Source organism: Argopecten irradians, chromosome 4 (assembly GCF_041381155.1).
Source record: "Argopecten irradians isolate NY chromosome 4, Ai_NY, whole genome shotgun sequence".
Lineage (NCBI taxonomy): Eukaryota > Metazoa > Mollusca > Bivalvia > Pectinida > Pectinidae > Argopecten > Argopecten irradians.
Genome location: NC_091137.1, coordinates 36464076 through 36487091, shown reverse-complemented (window position 1 = coordinate 36487091; position 23016 = coordinate 36464076). Strand labels below are relative to the sequence as shown.

At 35.2% G+C, this 23016-nt stretch overlaps 1 protein-coding gene across 4 annotated transcripts in view; it reads left to right on the top strand.

The window, feature by feature from the left end:
- The window catches only part of LOC138321510 (transmembrane protein 245-like), a 29823-nt gene that overhangs the window by 2296 nt on the left and 4511 nt on the right, over positions 1 to 23016 (top strand). The window contains exons 2-17 of one of the 4 annotated variants that reach the window (XM_069265244.1): positions 744 to 963; positions 1508 to 1663; positions 2547 to 2849; positions 5493 to 5641; positions 6037 to 6141; positions 6735 to 6811; positions 7216 to 7306; positions 7686 to 7796; positions 10215 to 10376; positions 10700 to 10822; positions 15975 to 16108; positions 16410 to 16510; positions 16930 to 17104; positions 17455 to 17612; positions 19402 to 19459; positions 22675 to 22759. In XM_069265244.1, the coding sequence (XP_069121345.1) occupies positions 744 to 963; positions 1508 to 1663; positions 2547 to 2849; positions 5493 to 5641; positions 6037 to 6141; positions 6735 to 6811; positions 7216 to 7306; positions 7686 to 7796; positions 10215 to 10376; positions 10700 to 10822; positions 15975 to 16108; positions 16410 to 16510; positions 16930 to 17104; positions 17455 to 17612; positions 19402 to 19459; positions 22675 to 22714 (2163 nt within the window). In that variant the 3' untranslated portion in view covers positions 22715 to 22759. The remainder of the gene's footprint in view (positions 1 to 743; positions 964 to 1507; positions 1664 to 2546; positions 2850 to 5492; positions 5642 to 6036; positions 6142 to 6734; positions 6812 to 7215; positions 7307 to 7685; positions 7797 to 10214; positions 10377 to 10699; positions 10823 to 15974; positions 16109 to 16409; positions 16511 to 16929; positions 17105 to 17454; positions 17613 to 19401; positions 19460 to 22674; positions 22760 to 23016) is intronic. The other 3 variants (XM_069265243.1, XM_069265245.1, XM_069265246.1) reach the window with 3 other exon arrangements.

Here is a 23016-nt window from a genome sequence, read left to right as displayed (position 1 = left end):
GTTTTCATATGTTAAGACTGCATTGATTTGAAGTCAGTGAAGTCGAGGGCTAAAAAGGGTGAGGAGCGCTTATAGGGATGGGAGCTCTTATTGACTCAAATACGGTACAGTATATGAAACAATGGATGATTGCATTGTTTCTATATTGGATCAATATCACTGCAGTGCAGGGTTATGTATGTGTGTCTTTGGTCTTCAGGATATAGAGTTGGCCAAACGTAAAATTACAGTAAAAGTTGTTATATTTGATTCAGTTGTTATGTGGCCATGGGTGAATAAATCCCTGTCAGCACTTTTGACTTTACTAGAAGAATACAAGGGGGTATATAGTCAGTGTAAATGTTACATACCCAAGCTTATGTCCATCCCATAGAGCTGCAATGATATATGTACACCTACTGTATTCGACCCAATAAGCGCCCATGGCGTTTCAAAATTTTAAAAAAATCATAATGAAAAGATGCTGATAAGATAAAATTATTGTAAATCTTTTTGTGTGGTTTTGGTCTTTATCTATACCTGGGCAATTGAAACTGAGGCATCAAAAAGGGTGAAGGGTGCTTATAGGGACATGGGCACTTGTTAGATTGCAGTGTTCTCCTGTTCCAATTTGATACGGAGGGCAGGTCATTACCTTTGAAACATGTCTTAATTACAGATATTTTCAGTTTGTTTTGTATTAAAAAGTATTTTGATTAAAAAATGTTTTAATCAAGATATGTTTTGATTAATTTTGTTGACAGATATGGACATTATTGGTGGGCTATCTATTAGCTGTGGTGTTCCTATGGTCTCCCGACACCAAGCAGTATTTACGTTTCCTGTCTTTCCCTGTCTGGATAGTCCTCACTCTCCATGTCGCCACGGCGGCAGGATATCTACGAGTTCCTCTCCTGATATTCCTCGTCGTAGTCATAGTGATAGGCTTTGTGGCAGAAATAAATGAAGCCAGACTTGCTGAAGGTTTGTCAAAATTACCATCAATCTTTGTTATGGAGAACAATTTCATCAGATAATCATAAATGGCAGAGATTTATTTACCTCCATCTGTAAACTTGATTGTATCGGTGTATGCTTAATTCATTGACCCCTGGAAATTCTTAATGAACGTTTCTTGCCTTTGAATTAGGAGAGTTCAAATAAGTCTGCAGGGATGAATGAGTTAAATACACTTTGAAATCTTGATGCAGTTAATTATAAATATTTCACCACCTCTATATATAGTCATCTGGAGAGTTGGTGGCATATTCCATATTTTCATATTGTGGGTAAGTATTGATTACAGTTATACATGTATATGATGTCACGTGTTTGCGTACAGAACATCACACTTTTCAAGGAATATTATGTGAATTGCGATTACAAAATAATGACATCACAATTGATACCTACTCACAAATTAAAGGAGCTAGATCTGTATTATTCAAAGACAAAATAGTACAACTAATGAGATCTATATATATGGCTCATACCAATCTTTCACATCACTGTTTTATTCATCTTACAGGTAAGAGTGTCCCTCCTACCCCAGTGGAAGCAGCATGGATAATTCTGGCCGGAGATTCAGAGACTGACCAGTCAAAAGAAGGAAAGGAGAAGGATGATGAGGACGATGATAAAAGCAGTAATGATACAGAAACAGAATCTCATCAGGATAAACCAGGTAATCTTCATCTTACAAACAAAGTTGATTTGTATACTATTTACAGTGTCCATGGGCACTTAAATAATTGAAAAAAAATCTACATTTGGACCTTCACAAAATTGTTACTCAAAGGAAGCCACAAACCACTTTGCAAATAAAACAAAATAAAGAAATTATGATTTATAATGTATTCATATTTTCTTTGTACAGTTAACAAAGATTTTAGAGGATGATTTAATATAAATTAAAGATTTAAATTTCTAAAGTGTTGTCATGTAACAGTGATAGTGTTTTTATGCAACCGTAAGCCACAAGTTATATATAAGTACGCATCTAGTGTGTAAGTACTTTACAAAAATTACGAAAAAGACAATATATCACACAAGCTGTCGAGCTTACTAAAGAAAGATGTCACTTCCATACTTGACTTCAGTGATTCATCAATATGGTAAAACATGCTTATAACGAACACGCTTACAACAGATTCATGGTTGTAACGTAGGAGTTTTCATTCCCATTCAAGTTTCCTATATGTCTGTAGTATGTATATAATGATCTATAGTTATAACGAAGATATTTCATTGGTCCACAGAGGTTCGTTATAATTGTAACAGTGTTTTACTGTAGTAAATGAATTAAAGGCTTCCTAAAGAGTGATGGGGATACATGTACTTACTGGGTAGAATGTGGTAGATGTGTATGTGATCTGAAGGACTTTTCTATCAGTTTAAACAGGATTTTGTGCTAACACTATACATGTACTATAGCTTCCATTTCTTGACTTTATGTAGCTGGGTTATGGGGGAATTCATTGATATTAGCTAGATCAGCATAATCAATTACTGACTAGGAGATACTTGACTCTTTTTAATTTGTACTTTATGACATGTTTTATTTCCAGAAAAGTCCAAAGATTCTGGTGAAAATGTCAAAAAGCCCTCCTCCTTACCAGTTCGGAGTCCCACAGTTTCATCTGCTTCTCCGCAAAAAAGAGATCGCCCAAAACTTCACATGAAAGAAGCTGCTGCAGAAAAATCAGAAGACAAGACGGAAGAAAAGTTTGAAGAAAAAGCCCGATCCCTTATTGATAATTGTTTCATCTACCTCTTCTGGCTTTTGGTGCTTACCAGAATATGGTTGAACATCTGGGTCATCCAACTGCTTTTCCCAATTGGACTTATAATGTGGCTGTTCAAGACTTTGTGTAAGGTTTTATTGCATATTTTTCATCTATTAGTCTTTTTTAAAATGTTTTTATTTCATTACTTATTGATGTAACCCTAGTTAATACTAGCCGCAATATATCGCTCAGCTAGAGAGAACTTCTCTTTAGCTCGATCAATTAAGCGTCAGACTAGTAATCCAGAGTTCTCGAGTTCGATCTCTGGCAGAGGCAGGTAATAAATTTATTGTAAATCCTGCCCCCTGTTACATTGGCGCCCATGTAGGGACTCGGGAACGATACCTGCGAAGGAATCGTTGTAACCTCTGGAAACTCGAGGACGAGTTGATTCCTGAAGGGGGAGTATGTAACCCTGGTCAATAATACTAGCTGCAATATATCGCTCGGCTAGAGAGAACTTCTTTTTAGCTCGATCGGTTGAGCATCAGACTAGTAATCCAGAGGTAATACATGTAAATTTATTATAAATCCTGCCCCCTGTTACATTGATATACAAGTTTTGATTTATTGTAACAGAACAATTTTGCTGTAAATTTGAAACAAAAATTTATAGAATTATATTACTCAAGTAATTTGAGCAATAATTTGGGTTTCGTTGACTGCTAGTGTAAGCTATAAAGAATAGGAGTACAGTGGCTGGGTGCTTAAGATGTCCCGACACGATACCATGACCTTTCCATCTAAAATTCATGTGTGACAGATGCCATGTACTGATCATAGTTCTGTGATTTTTAGGTCATCTGACCCGAAGGGTCAGGATGACCTATAGTCGTCATGTTTCGTCCTTCGTCGTGCGCCGTCCATTAACTTTTCACATTTTGAACTTCTTCTCAAGTTCTACCAGTGCAATTTAGCGGAAACTTTCATAAAATGATCCTGACATGGTCCCGACAAAGTGTTATTTTTCAAGTTGATCCGAAATCCAAGATGGCCGCCACTGCTGCCATCTTGAAAATACATTTTGAACTTCTTCTCAAGTTCTACTTGTGCGATTTGGCTGAAACTTGCATGAAATGATCCTGACATGGTCCCGACAAAGTGTTGTTATTTTTGGGTTGATCCGAAATCCAAGATGGCCGCCACAGCCGCCATCTTGAAAACACATTTTGAACTTCTTCTCAAGTTCTACTGGTGCGATTCGGCTGAAACTTGCATGAAATGATCCTGACATGGTCCCGATCAAGTGTTGTTATCTGGGCGGGGATTATACAAATGGGTTCCGTCCGTCCGTCCGTGTGTCCGTCCGTCCGTCCGTCCGTCCGTCCGTCCCGTACGTACGAATGGTTTCCGGAGCATAACTCTAAAACCAGTAGAGATATTTCCACGAAACTCTAGTAGTGCCTTTTGCTATTTTTCAGGTTTTCATTTTTTGCATTTTTTCCGTAACCATGGAAACATTGCTGAAAATATCATATTTTTGTACCAGGTTCGTTTCCAGAGCATAACTCTAAAACCAGAAGAGATATTTCCACGAAACTTCATAGACACATTGGTCTTATGGTCTAGTAGTGCCTTTTGCTATTTTAAGGTTTTCACTTTTTGTACTTTTTTTCTGTAACCATGGAAACATTGCTGAAAATGGCAGATTTTTGTGTAAGAATCGTTTCCGGAGCACAACTCTAAAACCAGCAGAGATATTTCCATGAAACTTCATAGACACATTGTGCTTATGGTCTAGTAGTGCCTTTTGCTATTTTAAGGTTTTCACTTTTTGTGCTTTTTTCTGTAACCATAGAAACATTGCTGAAAATATCATATTTTTGTAGCAGGTTCATTTCCGGAGCATAAAACTAAAACCAGCAGAGATATTTCCACTTCATAGACACATTCATTTTATGGTCTAGTTGTACCTTTTGCTATTTTTAGGTTTTCATTTTTTGCACTTTTTCCTGGTTTTTTTCATACACATAAGTCTCCACAATCACACTTACTTCAGCTTTGATATCTCCATTGGCGGGGGATCTGAATGACTATGTCCTTGTTACATCTCTTGTTGATCCGAAATTGAAGATGGCTACCATGACACTGTATCTAATTAATTTCCTATATGATTATTGCCAAGGTAGTCAGATGACCGTTAAGGCCCTTGGGCCTCTTGTTTCTATACCTCTTATATCTGGCTCCAATTTCTGGAAACAAAAGTGCAGACTTAGGCCAAAATTAAGTTTTTCTTCTAACCGTATATAACTTATGCACAAAAAGTCTGAGTTACGAGCATTTTCATTGGCTTAAAAATTTACTTTATCAGCCCCATAAAGGAAAAAATGGCGTCGTCGTTTGTAACGTTGCTTCTGATTGGCTGAGATGACGGCGTAATGATTTCATAGACAAAAGAGTCCCAAAATGAATTTTGAATATTGAAGAGATTATCTTTAGTAAATTGAATTATAAGGATTAATTTGAATAGATTTTTTATGTTATGGAGATATAACACAAAAATCTGAGTGTACTCTCATCATAAACCGCTTCGCGGTTTATTTAGAGTACACTCAGATTTTTGTGTTATATCTCCATAACATAAAAAATCTATTCAAGTTAATCCGTATATAACTTATGCACAAAAAGTCTGAGTTAAGTTTGTTTTGAGAAATCAAGACCTGACACTTTCTTAAATGTTGATATATAGGATACTTTAATAAAATGAAAACCATTCTTGTTGTTCAGTAATACAGCTGGGCAGTGGTGGGATATTTGGTGAGAGGGTGGAGAGGGTGAAGGTCGCCTTGAAGAGTTGGTTAGTGAGCAGACGGGATGTCCTTACACCAAGGTGGATCAGGGGAGTCGCAAAACTGGTTCTTCGAGGAGACCATAAGGTATGGTACCATGACTGTAAAAAATTTAACAGGTTATGTCTGTGTTTAAGGGTTTATTTTTGATACACAAACAGAACAAACAATCATCATATAATAAGAGTTTTGTAGTTCTTAAAAAGTGAGGATTCTGACTTGAAAATTGTGAGAGGCTGAATTTCAAAACAAAATGGAGCTTGGGTTCTAATAACCAACTGGATTGAAGAAAAGTTTCCTTTATTGAGAGATGCTTTTGTATCATTGATTGTGGTGCTTGTATACCATTGATGATGTATTAGTAAGAGGGAATTAAGTATAGCAGTATTGCTTTTGATGGAATTAGCTATCCGCGTTTATGACATGTGGGTATTCATTGTAATTTGTAACCATATATATCTTTTTTCTCTCCCATTTTCCAGATTGTGTCAGTACTAGAGCAGTCCCTAGACAAGACGACCAGTGTCCTCTTCATCCTGCTGCTGCTGTTTGGGACAGCCATCTTGGTTATATTTGGTGCTATACAGGTACAGCGTGTATATAACAGTTGTGTAAACAAACAACATTTTTTTACTTTCACGATTATTCAGTTTATCTCGCTATGATTTTCCACTCAAGCGAGGCAAGATCACTCGTGTATTGCTCCGGGATGTTGTTTTGTTTCTTTGAAATTTCTTTTTGCTCATTAATGATATCATATCTGATTCAGTAGTGATTTGACAAAAATATGGTTACCGTATCCTTTTTTGACCTGTTTGAGAGAACATGACTTTCATCGACTTTAATCATAGATGTACAAAGTTACTGGTGTACATGTACATATATGATTTTCAGTATTTTTAGACTTTAAAATGAAGCTTTTCACTTGTTCTATTTATATATGTTTATCATAATATTGTATATAGTCTGTTATTCATGTGGGTCAACATTTTTTTTTAATTTTTACAATCTGTCTTCAGGGTATCTATGATTCAACCATTTTTCTGCAATTAGCGAATTAAATATTTGTACGAAACAGTAAAAGTAATGTGCTTTGTGTATTTGTATAAAGTATTACAGTGTCACTGTGTGAAACCTTTATGAGGCCTTTAAGGAAACAAATTACTTTCTTGTTTACCAGATACAACAGGAGAGTATGCTGTTTGTAAAAATGACCAGTGAAGTTATGAACAATACTCTCAACTCAGAATTCAACTCGTAAGTATAGCTAAACATTAGAAACATACTACCTGGAATTGAAATGCTGATCTGAAAAACCGTTATTAGAATTTTGAAACTGGTTAGTAAAGTTCTATGATGTGAGATAATTAAATGAAAATCTCCTACTGGGTCTATTGGGCAGTCCCAATACCTTTCCATATTTGTCTCTAATGTCACAGTAAAAGTTATTTGTGATGTGTTCATACACTATAATTGAAGCTGCTTCCCTTCCTCCATCCTGCCTAAAAAATTTAATTAACTAACTAAGCTTTGTAAATTACTTAACATTTGTTTTTCAATAAGGATGTTAAGTATAAGTAAAGGTATATTAATGAGAGACAACCATATACCTTTAAGGGGAGATAATCTCAGCCAACCATTTAACTAATCTTTTTCTGTAGATGGCTTCCCAATGGAGAAGATTTGCAGAAAGCAATGGACTCTATGGTTGGCAATGCTTATCTCTATGGACGGAACTGGATTGCAGCAAGGGTAAGTATTTAACACGATACAGTAAAACATGATCTAGGGATTCCGTTTATTTAAAAAAGCCTGCAAAAACGCAATTTCTTGTGATCCTGAATGGCCAATAGACCATGAGACCTGCCTATAAAGACCACCAGTCTGTTAAGTTAATCTATGTTTGTCTCTTTGATAGTCTGTATGACTAGTTTGACTCTACTTTGTACAACAATATTGTATAACAGGTTATATCTATATTTATTACTTCTGATCATTGAAGACCCTTACAATTTAGGAAAACAATTGAAATATTTCTCTCTTTTAATCCAACGCATTTCTAAGTTTTGTTGAATTTTATGTGGTTCTATACATAGTGATATGGTGCTAGGTATCAATATTATTTTGACAGCTACGTGACTTTGTGAGTGGCAGTATGGACAAGAGCTCTACCAACAATACACAGATAGAGACACAAGTCCTGGAGGTTTGGGATAGACTGTACGAGAATTGGCTGGCCAGGGTAAGTTAACAGGTATCACATGACTACATCATGGTAAAAAACAGGTCCTATAGAGATAGGTACAACTTGGGTAGTTACCATGGAAACAGTCAGATTATGCTGGTTGTCTACAGTGACTGATCTTCAAACTAAAGTGCATGTTCTGAAAATGTAAAGACAAACAGAAAGATTGGAAGTGCAAGTCTTGTAGATTATATAATTCCATAGTTGGACTAGGGTAAGTAGACTTCATTTTTATGTGTGTGCAGCTGTTTGAAAGAATGGCAGCGGTTTGTTGTTTATCCACATATAGCTGCAATATTGTAGCTCAAAAGACTTTTAGACAGAAAATGGTATCATCTTTTTTAGAGCTACTATTGGTGCCCGTTACTATAATGGAGCAAAGTAATGATTATGCAAAGCATAATAAAACGTTTGTTTGCATTTTATCGTACTTGTTTGATATTGCTTACCTACTTGGCAATAAAACTGAACCACATAAAACATCAAATTCTCATGGAGGCATTTTTTTTTTTTACATAATACATATGAAGGGCTTTCTGAAGGGAATTTATATGGCAAGTCCACAAATTGTGAATTAAACGTGTTGTGAGTGGTACGGTAGATATTAAGAATGATGGTTATGTTTGTTTTGGACAAAAATAATATGTAAATGCATGGATACACATGAAATAATTGGAAACCTACAAAAAAGTATAGAAAACTATGCCGAGTGATTTTTGGAGGCAGTGCTCCACTATGACACATAGGGACCAACTTGTACCCGGCCGAAAGCAGGCCTGGTACGTATATTCATTCTAATCCACATATATTAACACATTAGATGGAACAGCCTACCCTAAATAAAGTCAGTGGTTAACCCTCTAAATCTGTTAGTATAAGACCTGTTGTGTAAGGACCAGCACATTATGAGTGGTTACCACGGAAACAAGCATCACATGAGATTATTGTATAAAACAAAAAGACTTGGAAAATAAAACTTCATGTAACAGTATGTGTGCCAGTAAAGTATTAATGACTTGGAAAATAAAACTTCATGTACCAGTATGTGTGCCAGTAAAGTATTAATGACTTGGAAAATAAAACTTCATGTAACAGTATGTGTGCCAGTAAAGTATTAATGACTTGGAAAATAAAACTTCATGTACCAGTATGTGTGCCAGTAAAGTATTAATGACTTGGAAAATAAAACTCCATGTACCAGTATGTGTGCCAGTAAAGTATTAATGACTTGGAAAATAAAACTCCATGTACCAGTATGTGTGCCAGTAAAGTATTAATGACTTGGAAAATAAAACTCCATGTACCAGTATGTGTGCCAGTAAAGTATTAATGACTTGGAAAATAAAACTTCATGTACCAGTATGTGTGCCAGTAAAGTATTAATGACTTGGAAAATAAAACTTCATGTACCAGTATGTGTGCCAGTAAAGTATTAATGACTTGGAAAATAAAACTCCATGTACCAGTATGTGTGCCAGTAAAGTATTAATGACTTGGAAAATAAAACTTCATGTACCAGTATGTGTGCCAGTAAAGTATTAATGACTTGGAAAATAAAACTCCATGTACCAGTATGTGTGCCAGTAAAGTATTAATGACTTGGAAAATAAAACTCCATGTACCAGTATGTGTGCCAGTAAAGTATTAATGACTTGGAAAATAAAACTTCATGTAACAGTATGTGTGCCAGTAAAGTATTAATGACTTGGAAAATAAAACTTCATGTACCAGTATGTGTGCCAGTAAAGTATTAATGACTTGGAAAATAAAACTTCATGTACCAGTATGTGTGCCAGTAAAGTATTAATGACTTGGAAAATAAAACTCCATGTACCAGTATGTGTGCCAGTAAAGTATTAATGACTTGGAAAATAAAACTCCATGTACCAGTATGTGTGCCAGTAAAGTATTAATGACTTGGAAAATAAAACTTCATGTACCAGTATGTGTGCCAGTAAAGTATTAATGACTTGGAAAATAAAACTCCATGTACCAGTATGTGTGCCAGTAAAGTATTAATGACTTGGAAAATAAAACTTCATGTACCAGTATGTGTGCCAGTAAAGTATTAATGACTTGGAAAATAAAACTTCATGTACCAGTATGTGTGCCAGTAAAGTATTAATGACTTGGAAAATAAAACTTCATGTACCAGTATGTGTGCCAGTAAAGTATTAATGACTTGGAAAATAAAACTTCATGTACCAGTATGTGTGCCAGTAAAGTATTAATGACTTGGAAAATAAAACTTCATGTACCAGTATGTGTGCCAGTAAAGTATTAATGACTTGGAAAACAAAACTCCATGTACCAGTATGTGTGCCAGTAAAGTATTAATGACTTGGAAAACAAAACTCCATGTACCAGTATGTGTGCCAGTAACGTATTAATTTGGTGTCTTTGTTGCCCCAACAGAATGATACCAGTAGCAGTCTCCAGAAAACTGCGGGATTTAACGTTCTTCCCACAGATGTGATCAATGTCAACTCTATGTGGGAGGTGGTATCCCAGGGGGATGCCTTCAACATCAGTCAAATCATAGCCTTTGTTAAGGACAATATCGGAACATTCATGTCTGTAAGTTAGGCCAAATTTTTAATGTTCAGTTATTATCTAATAAAGATAATTATCAAATTCCTGTTTTCACATTCTGTTAAACATAATTTATGATGTTTGAAATAGTCTGTTCATTGTGGAATTTATCTTTCATTAATTTATTGCCCAAAAATTGCCAAAATAAGATTTCAAAAATTGCTGTGAAATTACCATCAAAATTAGATGTTAAGTGTTACATAGTAGCAAATATTCAAGTTAAAGAAAAATCACTTTATCCAATCATGGTAAAAGATGTTTTCATTTCTCTTGCGTTTCAATTTTGAAAATTAACTTTACCGTTTCAGGTTATAGATTCAGTGTGGATCGTCCTGAAGGGGAATATGAACCTGGTGCTAAGTCTAGTCACGGCCACACTGTCTGTAGTGTTCGGGGGAGGTACTGCCCTCCTTAACTTTGTCATCTCCTCAGTAAGTATTTTAGTTCTCTACCAAGTCTAGTCACAGCCACACTGTCTGTGGTACTCGGGGGAGGTACTGCCCTCCTTAACTTTGTCATCTCCTCAGTAAGTATTTTAGTTCTCTACCAAGTCTGGTCACAGCCACACTGTCTGTGGTACTCGGGGGAGGTACTGCCCTCCTTAACTCTGTCATCTCCTCAGTAAGTATTTTAGTTCTCTACCAAGTCGAGTCATGACCACACTGTCTGTGGTACTCGGGGGAGGTACTGCCCTCCTTAACTTTGTCATCTCCTCAGTAAGTATTTTAGTTCTCTACCAAGTCGAGTCATGACCACACTGTCTTTGGTACTCGGGGGAGGTACTGCCCTCCTTAACTTTGTCATCTCCTCAGTAAGTATTTTAGTTCTCTACCACGTCTGGTCACAGCCACACTGTCTGTAGTGTTTGGGGGAGGTACTGCCCTCCTTAACTCTGTCATCTCCTCAGTAAGTATTTTAGTTCTCTATCAAGTCTAGTCACAGCTACACTGTCTGTGGTGTTCCGGGGAGGTACTGCCCTCCTTAACTTTGTCATCTCCTCAATAAGTATTTTAGTTCTCTACCAAGTCTAGTCACAGCCACACTGTCTGTAGTGTTCAGGGGAGGTACTGCCCACCTTAACTTTGTCATCTCCTCAATGAGTATTTTAGTTCTCAACAGATGTATCCACGGAAAATTGTTCAGTTCCGCGACTTGACGTTGATCGGTTTCACAAGCACCTGTGCGAAACCGATCGGCGACTTTACCAGAACACACGGATAATGGTCCTCAATTTTGCAGTTAAAAAATTCTAAACTCTTATGCAAAAATGTCAAGAAACATGTTTACAGTGATTTCTTTGACTGTATTCAAAAATTAAATTAATTCAGCAAATAAATCTTGCCGACGACACAGAAAACTATTTATAGTAACGGGGATTTCCCCGGACTTTCATTTCTAAAAGTTACATGTATTGAAGCACACGTGTCCGACGCCGATTATTTTCTACGGTGGCCCGCATGCATATTTATAGCTAAATTGTTAGTATTGATTGACTAGGACATCTTATGAGTGACACTGTCATAATCACTGAGGACCTAATTAACATGGTTGTGTTATCAGCCGATATACATGTCGATCTACTGTACGTACGTGACACATGTACAATGTGCATGCGTGTAAGTATGCCGGACACGATGCGAAGTTTCCTGAGCACAAAAATACGAAACATACATTGTACCTAATATGCCGTAACCATACCAATAGAACTAAACACATATATACATAAGCTACATGTACATGCCGTGTAAATATAAAAAACAACAACATTGATACGATATATATACCCATACATATTTTGTGGATTGGAATACTAGATTAACTTCAAATACTGACTATGACATCTTATCTTTATTTTAAATATATACATTTTGTTTGATATTTAGAAAGTTACTGATTACAAGTAATGGAAATAAACAATTCAAGTGTCAATGACAAAATATATTAGATAATCTATAATGATATTTAATATCCAGATCATTTTTTTATATTTTTTTTTAAAATATGATTCTTCAAATTTTACTGTAATGAATTTGTTCTTCAAATACAAACTAGAAATGTCCTCCAGGAGGAGGTCAACTAATTAATCCAGTACAGTTTAGCAAAAATAGTTTATTGACATGAAAACAAAGGAATCTATGTTTTGAAGTTTTAGGGGGATCCTGACACAAACACAGAGTTCTACATTTTTTTTACAATTCTTCAAAAAGTGTTCCAATTTGGATAGATCATGTTAACTTATATAGTGAAAGTTGCAGAGATACAATCATTTAGAATAATGACACCTTTCATATACATACCTATACATGTACATCATGTATACAGATAGATTCAGTATCAATAAAAATTCTGCTCTTAATCTCAAATCAAAGATTGATACATGCAATGTACTATTTGCACTAAAAACATTAAAAATGCAGGTTGTCTGATCATACAAATAAGTCCACTGAATCTTATGCATCATCTTCTTTATACTGCATATGCATTTACATGTAATCCAAATTATGGTTTTCTGATGGGAAGTGACAGGGCACCTTAAGAGATACAAAATGTATAAACATATTTTGCCTGTAAAGTTCTTCATGCTTCAATTGACACAAATGTAAAATATTATGCTCTGTGATAGAGATACTATTGATATTTGTCCAGAAAAAGATTAGGCTAAAAAATGTACATGTATGTTACACAAATGTAGGGAAGTTAATTTTAAAATTACAATTTGGAAAGGCGTTAGATGTATTTAACATAACCCTGTAATAAGACTCAGCATTTTCATCATGTCTTTCTGCTTTCTTTATTAAAATAATCATATATGATTTTTTAATTGTTTCTTGTTGAAATAATACATTTGTTTTATCTTTAGCAAATCATTTATAAAAAGAGTAAACAATGTTCAGATGCATGTTTATGGATTTATTCATAGCTATATCAAAAGTGCACATGTAGTAAAGATGAAGTCAATTCTTTGGAATTGTTATCACACAAGTATGACTAAACAAAAACCACATAGGTGTATTACAATACATAACATATATACAGGTAGACACTGCAGTGTGTCTACAATCTGAATAAGACGTAGTACATGCAATGCACATGCTTATGTAGATACTGTAATATGGTCAAGAAATAACGTTCATATATGGCAAAGAAAAGAAACAAATGAACCTGTTATTCAGAAAAATTATTTGGCATATGAATCTGGGCATATATGTAAATAATATATGTAGACACTGCAGCGTATCATTCATGTGTAGACACAGCAGTTTATCTACAATATGGTCAATGCATAAACATATACATATTTAGACACACAGTGTATCTACAATATGGTCAGTACATAACACACATATATCTGTAGACACTGCAGAGTACCTACAATATGGTCAGTACATAGCACACATATATCTGTTGACACTGCAGTGTATCTACAATATGGTCAAGACATTAGACATATACATGTGTAGTCATTGCAGTGCATCTACAATAGAATATGGTATATACATAAAACATAAACATGTAAAGACACGGCAGTGTACATGTATCTACACTATGGTCAATACATAATTTAACACATGTACATATGCATGTTTGTAGACATTGCACTTGTATGACCAATATGTCAAGAGATAATATACATGTATATATGTAGACACCACAGTGTATCTACAATATGGTCAAGTCATATCACATATACATGAATGTACACACTGTATGCAGTGTATCTGCAATATGGTCAAGAGTCAATAACACACAAGTATGTGCATTACATGTAGTCCGCTAAACCTGCCTATATTATTAGGTTTCTTTTTTATTTTGCCAAATATATTGACAAAAAAAAATATAAAAAAAAGCCTAACAATATAGACAGTTTTAGCGACTACATTACATGGTATCTACAATATGGACAAGGTATACATCACATATATGTACGATGCATTTTTTGCAAATGTATATAGATGTATATCTGGGAAAAAGTGAGGGCTTCTACCATAATATATATACATTGTATATATATAAGGTTGTCTTTTTGGTAACCAAGCAATAAAGAACTGGACATAGAACACACAGATAATAAATGATTAATAGAGATGGTTTGTATTTCTATCAAATATAGAATATGTATATGCGTTTTTGTCTTTAAAAAAATAACATGCAAATTATTATGAGTACATGTACATGTAGAATACACAAATTTTGTCAAGAAAAAACAAAAGCTGTTTGCTAGTCTTTTACTCTGTATTCATGTATTATCTTGATACTTTTGTGTGGTTAAACTAAAGAAACTGGCATTATACAATGTTGGTAAGTTACAAATTACTGTAGTATACTCTGAGAGTACCGCATTGCATTTTTTATTGTGTACAAATATATCTTTAGATATATTATCTAAACATCTTGATAAATATTTGTAAGCCAGCTTGCTACAATGACATACGGGTTATGATGTTGGTTTTTGGTGTTCCAAAAAATTGAAATGATCTGAGTAATAATATAAATATTTAATATTATAAACAGTAACATGTCAAACAAACGATTTTGAAACACATTACATTTTTTTCGATATTTTAGTCAACTGGAAGCCCATGAAAATGGTTCTATCAGTGTAAAATCGCATTTTTCCGTAGTTTATATTTTGGTTGCCATGGTAACATTTTTTACGCAAAAGATTAATGATTAGATACCAATTCTGACCACGTTCTCTTTTGAAATTAATACGAAAGGTAAAAGATCACTAAGCCTGTTAAATATATAACAAACTTTCTCTAGATGAAGTAAGACAGGTGAAACACTAATTCAAGCATTTTCAAAAATCATCGGTTTTTAATTTTGTTGGTAACCATGGTAATATTCCAAATTTAATTGAAATTATGGCATTCGATAAAATTTTTTACCCTTCTGCAATAATATACTTGATTGTTAGGTTGATAAATTGACATCTAAATAACTTTCATTGTCTTAAGAGTTATAAATGTAAGAAACTTTAACTTTTTTGTAAAAGTCCAAAATTTCGGTTGCTATGGTAACGTAATTAATGTGAAAACACCATTTTTCTTACAAAATTTGAAAAGGTTGTGATCTGAAGTTTCTAAATATATATGGGTTGATTACCAAAAATATTGCTGCAAAAGGGTGAAAAATCACTTTGAAAGAAAATGTCAGATTTTCGAGAACTCTGCTAAAAATTCTTGGGAGTTAAGGGGTTAAGTCACAATTTAAGTGATATTGGATTGGTTTGGTTCATATATGTCCTATTAACAGCCAGGGTCATTTAAGGATAGGTGGAAAAAGCCAAAGTACCTAAGGTCCATTTCTTGCAACTACCCCTCATGGGATTATTAGTAGCAACCCAGATGTGGAGGAATCGTTTAATACGTCTGAACATACAACTGCTTTTTAAGGCTATATGTTGATAAGTTCATATTTCATTATTCATTTTTGTGAATTTGAAATTTGTTGTACATGTATTACTGGTATTTTGTCAGCATGTTTCCTAGCATCAATAAAAGAAATAGATTTTAAATGTTTACAGGTAATCTGTGTCTGTCCTGACATAATTGTTTACGGTAATCTGTCTATGTCCTGTAGGTAATTTTCCTGACCACCTTATTTTACCTGCTGGCCACTAGTGGTAATCAGTACAAGCCGTTGGAATGGTTCAGCAATCTTAGTCCCACACAAGGAACCAGTGTGATTGGTCAAGCTGTTGAGGAAGCTATTACGTAAGTAACCAATCACAATCTCTGTTTTATGGCTCACATATTACTGTTTCAGTGAGTAACCAATTACAGTCTCTGTTACATGACTCACATATCACTGTTTCAGTGAATATTTTTAACCAATCACAATTTCTGTTACATGACTAGCATATTACTGTTTCAGTAACCAATCACAATTTCTGTTGCATGACTAATATATAAATAACTAAAAACAAAACTGTGCTGTTTGTCATGACCCTAGATTACCCTGATGAAGTTTGAATATTTGTCTTGAATACATATTTATATGATTATTTACCTACAGCGGTGTGTTCATGGCCTCGTTAAAGATGGCAGCCTTTTATGGCTTCTATACCTGGATGACTCACACCTGGTTCGGAGTCAACATCGTCTTCATTCCTTCAGGTGGGTTACAGGTGTAAAATCACTTAAAATTGAAAGATTTACAATTTGGAGACAATATTAAGTAATGTTAATAAGAATTAAAGCTCTAGATACAGTTTTGTAAATGTTTTGGATTTATGAAACATTGTATAGCCTAGTATTTACACAGGTCAAAATTTTCATTATTTTACATGAAGACAATAAAATTAAATTGAAGCATTTCAAAATTTTTGCAATCTGTCTTTCAAGGCCTATATGTTAATATTTCATTAATAAAATTTATGTGATCATGACAATATTCCGGGAAATTGTGAAAATATCATATTCATCCCAGCAAACATAATTAGATATACATGTACAATATAATGATCTGCTCCATTATAAAACATTTTCCTCCATCTGTGGTGTCTGACTTTTTCTGTATCTTTACTGCTTATCAGTGATGGCTGCCATGTTTGCTGCTGTCCCATTCTTGGGAACCTACTGGGCGACCATTCCAGCTGTCCTTGAACTCTGGCTGGTTCAAGGTCAAGGTTTCCTTGCCCTCCTCCTGGTAATATTCCACATGCTGCCGACCTATGTCGTAGATACTGCCATTTACAGCGAAATCAAAGGGTAAGCAGATTTCTTTTTCTTATATCTAAAGTCTGTTAACAGGACAAGTTAAGAACAAGTTGTTGGTTTAAGTTCTAATGCTTTATATAGCACTAAATATTAGGATATGGACATTTAAGTAAATGTACAAAAATGAAATAGTGAGATATATTGATGATAAAAGAGGCTTATTAAGAATGAAGATTAATATTTATGCTACCCCATTTTATTTTTGTGAAAAACTGTTATCCATTTCAATAAATCTCTCTTATCTACAAGGGACTATTTTCCTATATTTTGATTGTTCTATAGGAAAGGTTAAGTGTCCTTGATAAGGTACTATATTGTCATTGAATTTCTATAATTTTCAGAGGCCACCCTTACATGACGGGTTTAGCTATTGCTGGAGGTATCTATTGGATGGGGCTAGAAGGGGCCATTTTTGGACCCATACTGCTGTGCTGTCTCATAGTGGTGATCCGCTTGTATGGTACAATGTTACAACCAGACCCTGCCACACCCGACCCAGGTAAGACTAGTGCCACATCTATAGGCGTAACATTAGATACACACAATAGATTTGTTGAAGACAATATTGTTCACTTGCATCTTTGTTAAAGGTCATTTACTTGCACTTGTTTCTTAGTTAAAGAAGGCTCCTGTCCTTGTGCACATGTATCTTGCTGAATAGTTGCTTAACTTTGCAGAGAGAAAATTTTGCTATCTCAGCTTTGATACTTATTTATATCTATTTAAGTTCACGGAATTTAATTTGACCACCAGTATAAAGGAATTTAATTTCTGGCGAATTAAAGCAACTATGCAGCTGTAAATGGCCTGCTTACCTTGTACTTTGTAGCTTAAAAGATAGCTTTGTGCTTGTGTTTCTTCTCACTTGTAGCTTAGCAGTAGCTTTCTTGTTTGGTAATTGATATTAATCTGTACTGTCGAAGGAATTTACAAGTTATCCTGCCAATGAAAGAATTAGAGCAATTTTATAACAAGTTGAATTATAATGGGATAAAACACATGGGCTGTACTGAGGGAAGAAAGTGTGTTAGATCAAGTAGGTGGTGTCTATCAGTTAGGTTCTGCTCCTGGTAAATCATGTTGATAAGCATTTGGTGAGATTCATATTTTGACATGCATTTGTATTGAGGATTGAAGTTCTTGACATATTACCACAAGCCCCCCCCCCCTCCACTTCTGGGTCACAAGTTCAAATACAATGTGGGGCAGATGCCAGGTACTGATCCCTGGTCAGTGGTTTTTCTCCAGGTACTCCGGTTTTCTTCCACCTATAAACCTGACAATGTCTTAAATACCTGGTTCTTAATAGGAGCTTATCAAACCAAATTAATACTCTCCGTCCTGGACTGAATTGTCCGATACATTGAGGAGGTTATTACAAGGGCCCCTACCATGAATATCATGGGGTTGGTTTATAGTGTGTTCCTGGGGTTGTGGTAGTTGAGAGGTTAAGATGTCTCGACATGTTACCACAAGCCCTCCACCTGTGGGTTTCGAGTTTGAATCCCATGTGGGGCAGTTGCCAGATACTGACCGTTGGTTGGTGGTTATACTCCGGATACTCCGGCTTTCCTCCACCAAAAAACCTGGCATATTCTTACAAGACCCTGGCTGTTGATAGGATGTTAAACTAATCCAACCCAAACCTTATAGTGTAATCCATGTCTATCCCGTGGCGTCCATGTCCATCCGTTGCGTCCTGTCCAGATTTCCTCCAGGAGGGCATTGATGTCTTGCAGCCATATCCAGTTTTAGATAGGTGTTGTTAACAAATATGTTTACTGGATTCAGTGTTTACCCTGCTGCATGGCTTTGATATGTAGACTAACATTAACTTTTATTCTATTGGTGCATATCAGCGTGTACAATGTGAACTAATTTTGAAAATCTGTATACCAATGGTTACAAACATAATTTTAGAGCAGTAATTATATAGAGTTTTAGGATTTAGTTCGTTGATCTTGCCCCACTATCTCAAATCATAGCCAAGCACCAGCTGATCCAAACAAGTTATTTCCTTATACAATTTGTGAGAAAATTTGACTTAAATTTGTTTCAAGAAATCAGAGCCATAGCTAGGTCTGAAGGAAAAAAACAGATTTTGTAAAGGCATTTTCTACCTTTTCAGGAAAGGACTTTAATCTGAATTCTGACATTTTGTCTATGTATTCATCTTTTTAGAAAAAAGACTTTTATCTCAATTCTGACATTTTGTCTATGAATTCATCTTTTTAGAAAAGGACTTTTATCTCAATTCTGACATTTTGTCAATGTATTCACCTTTTCAGAAAAGGACTTTAATCTAAATTCTGACATAATGTCCCCCACCTATCACCTATACCGGAGGTTTGTATGTTTGCCTTTGGTGGTGTTTGTTTGGTGATCATTTTTGTGTTAATTCATTTTGTGTGATCAAAAAAAACCATGGTAACATCACCATGGTAACATATGGATGGTTATTACATTGGTAACGAATGGATGATTAGTGTATACTTGGAATAAGATACTTGTAAAGTTCTTCAGATGGTGATGGGATTCTGGCCAGACATGAGTATGTTTCAACAGATAAATGTTTATTTTTGGCCTTGGGAGGTTTCAAATCTACAAAGATATCAAGTGAAATTGTTTTTAGTGGAATGCAGGGAAATTGTCTGTAGTAAATATTAGCGAGGAAAGTGGCTCTTTGCCTGCATGCATTATATTATCATGATTGCTGGACATTTTTTTAGCTCAGAGAGGATCTGCATGGTTATGTCTTAAAAGTGGAACGATGTTTTAAACTTTAATTATCTAAAGAAACTAAGGATCTATTTAAATTTGGTTATCACTAGTGAAATACAAAAATGTATTTCAAATTAACTATTCAGTTAAACCAGACCAGATTGAGACTAGACAAGATTCATCTATATTAATAGTAATACAGATTTTAATGATATAAGGCCTAGGATGTAGGGAAACTTTGAGTGCAGTTAGGGTCTTATTTTCAGACACCCCACCTCCCCAAATTAAAAAAATAAATAAAATATGTGGGCGGGGGTTTCTTATAATATTTGTTATGAAAAATGAAATATGGTACCAGGTTACCAGGTATGGCGTATGAAGCATGAACATTTGCAGTCTGTTGTCGTCCTGTTTGTGGTGATTTTCTCTGTACCAGGTATATATTTTTGATTTGTGATTGCAGTGTTATTCTATCACATCCTACTATTAATAGCCCACTATCATCAGATGGTGGGCTATTCAAATCGCCTTTCGTCCGTGGTCCGTGGTCCGTTCGTCCGTCTGTCCGTTAACAATTCTTGTTATCGCTATTTCTCAGAAAGTGCTCAAGGGATCTTTCTCAAATTTCATATATAGGTTCCCCTAGGACCCTAGTTGTGCATATTGCATTTTTGGACCGATCGGTGAACAAGATGGCCGACAGGCGGCCATCTTGGATTTTGATAGTTAAAGATAGTTACCGCTGTTTCTCAAAAAGTGCTGAAGGGATCTTTCTCAAATTTCATATACAGGTTCCCCTAGGACCCTAGTTGTGCATATTGCATTTTGGGACCGATCGGTGAACAAGATGGCAGACAGGCAGCCATCTTGGATTTTGATAGTTAAAGTTTGTTACCACTATTTCTCAAAAAGTACTAAAGGGATCTTTCTCAAATTTCATATATAGGTTCCCCTAGGACCCTAGTTGTGCATATTGCATTTTTGGACCGATCGGTGAACAAGATGGCCGACAGGCGGCCATCTTGGATTTTGATAGTTAAAGATAGTTACCGCTGTTTCTCAAAAAGTGCTGAAGGGATCTTTCTCAAATTTCATATACAGGTTCCCCTAGGACCCTAGTTGTGCATATTGCATTTTGGGACCGATCGGTGAACAAGATGGCAGACAGGCAGCCATCTTGGATTTTGATAGTTAAAGTTTGTTACCGCTATTTCACAAAAAGTACTGAAGGGATCTTTCTCAAATTTCATATATAGGTTTCCCAAGGGCCCTAGTTGTACATATTGCATTTTGGGACCGATCGATGAACAAGATGGCCGACAGGTGGCCATCTTGTATTTTGATAGTTAAAGTTTGTTACTGCTATTTCTCAAAAAGTGCTGAAGGGATCTTTCTCAATTTTCATATACAGGTTCCCATAGGATCATAGTTGTGCATATTGTATTTTGGGACCGATCGGCAAACAAGATGGCCGACTGACGGCCATCTTGGATTTTGATAGTTAAAGTTTGTTATCGCTATTTCTCAAAAAGTACAGAAGGGATCTTTCTCAAATTCCATGCATAGGTTCCCCTTGTACCCTAGTTGTGCATATTACCTTTTAGGACTGATGCGTAATGCCTTTCGGGAATGATCGGTAAACAAGATAGGCAACCGGTCGCCATCTTAGATTTCATTGTTGAAGTTTGTTACCACTATTTCTTAGAAAGTACTATAGCGATCTGTCTCAAATTTTATATGTAGTGTGTTTGAAAAAGTTTGAAAAGCAGGGAAAAGATCCCTCTTTCCATTGTCAGACATTGATCATTCTTTGGTGGGCGCCAAGATCCCTCTGGGATCTCTTGTACTTATCCTTTCCTGAATTAGTACAGATGTGAATTAAAATTAAATAACTTCCACTTCTACCTTACAGGGACAATTCAGTGAGGCTAATTCGTTACATAACCACGAAGCAAAATATGACATAAATGTATTGTTCTACAATCCTTATGAAACATTTGACAAGAAATAGTGACAAATTCCACAACATTGTTAAGTATTTTAATTAATATCATTGAAATTCCAAATCTTTGATCAACACGATTAAGCAGGTACAACATGTACGCTGTACCCTAGCCCTATAGTCAAAGTCACGCACGTTAAACAAATGCAATACATAAACACTGAGGAGTTGATGAAATTATTTTTAGACAAGAATATGCATCTAATAATGTTAACACAACTGAAGGAGCGTTTTGAGAAGTTCTAGAGAAAAAATTCTTTACAACACAGGCAAGGGTCAGGGTTCGGCATACAAGGCTATGTGTAATGGCGATTGAACAGTTCACATACATTGGTCTACAGTGGGCTTTTCTGACATAACACAGTTAAACCAACTAATCCAATTTCCATTAGAACTGGTTTGTATCCGAAATATGTGCAAGTTTCAATATACTCTTAGATGGAATTGTCTCTTTAAATTCTATCTCTCTTTTTAGACTATTAGTACATTACAACACGTATACTTAAAATTTTATCTGTCTTTTAAAGACCATTAATATATAACAAAATCCTACTTATAAATAAAGCATGTAAGAAAACCCATTGTTTAAAGATGTATATAGACATTATGTATAACTAGCCCATAACAGCTGCATGCATTTTTGTAGTTAATTTTGCATACTGTAAAAGTCAAATATTTTTTGTTCTTCTGTAGTTCAACTTTTACACATCCATTGTATGGGCCTAAACTATAAATACATGATCAAATGGCAATATTAACTGAGTAGGGTTTTCTATAAGTGGGTGTGGAATTTCCTGTCTTTGTTTTACTGGACCTTTTCATTGTGTATTTACCATAGGTTACAGCATGACACGTGGCAGAAGGCGGCTCTCTGGTGATGGAGGTAGAAAAAGCCTACCCTTCATGTCCCGAATTCTTTCACGGTATAAATATAATTTCCATGATTTCAATTGCAAGGTCTTTTTTGGATATCATTATTCTATGATATTTTTCCTAATCAATATTGAGGGAGTGTGGTACTAAGCCTATTTTAGCTACATGGATATCAAATATGACATTTCTTTGAGCTCGAAAATGCTGTTATATCCAAACGTTCAAAATTAAGGTCACTTTGAAATTGGTCTCTAGTAACATCAAATTATTATCATTTGTTGGGTTTGATTTTCAGGTGTGTTTTTTT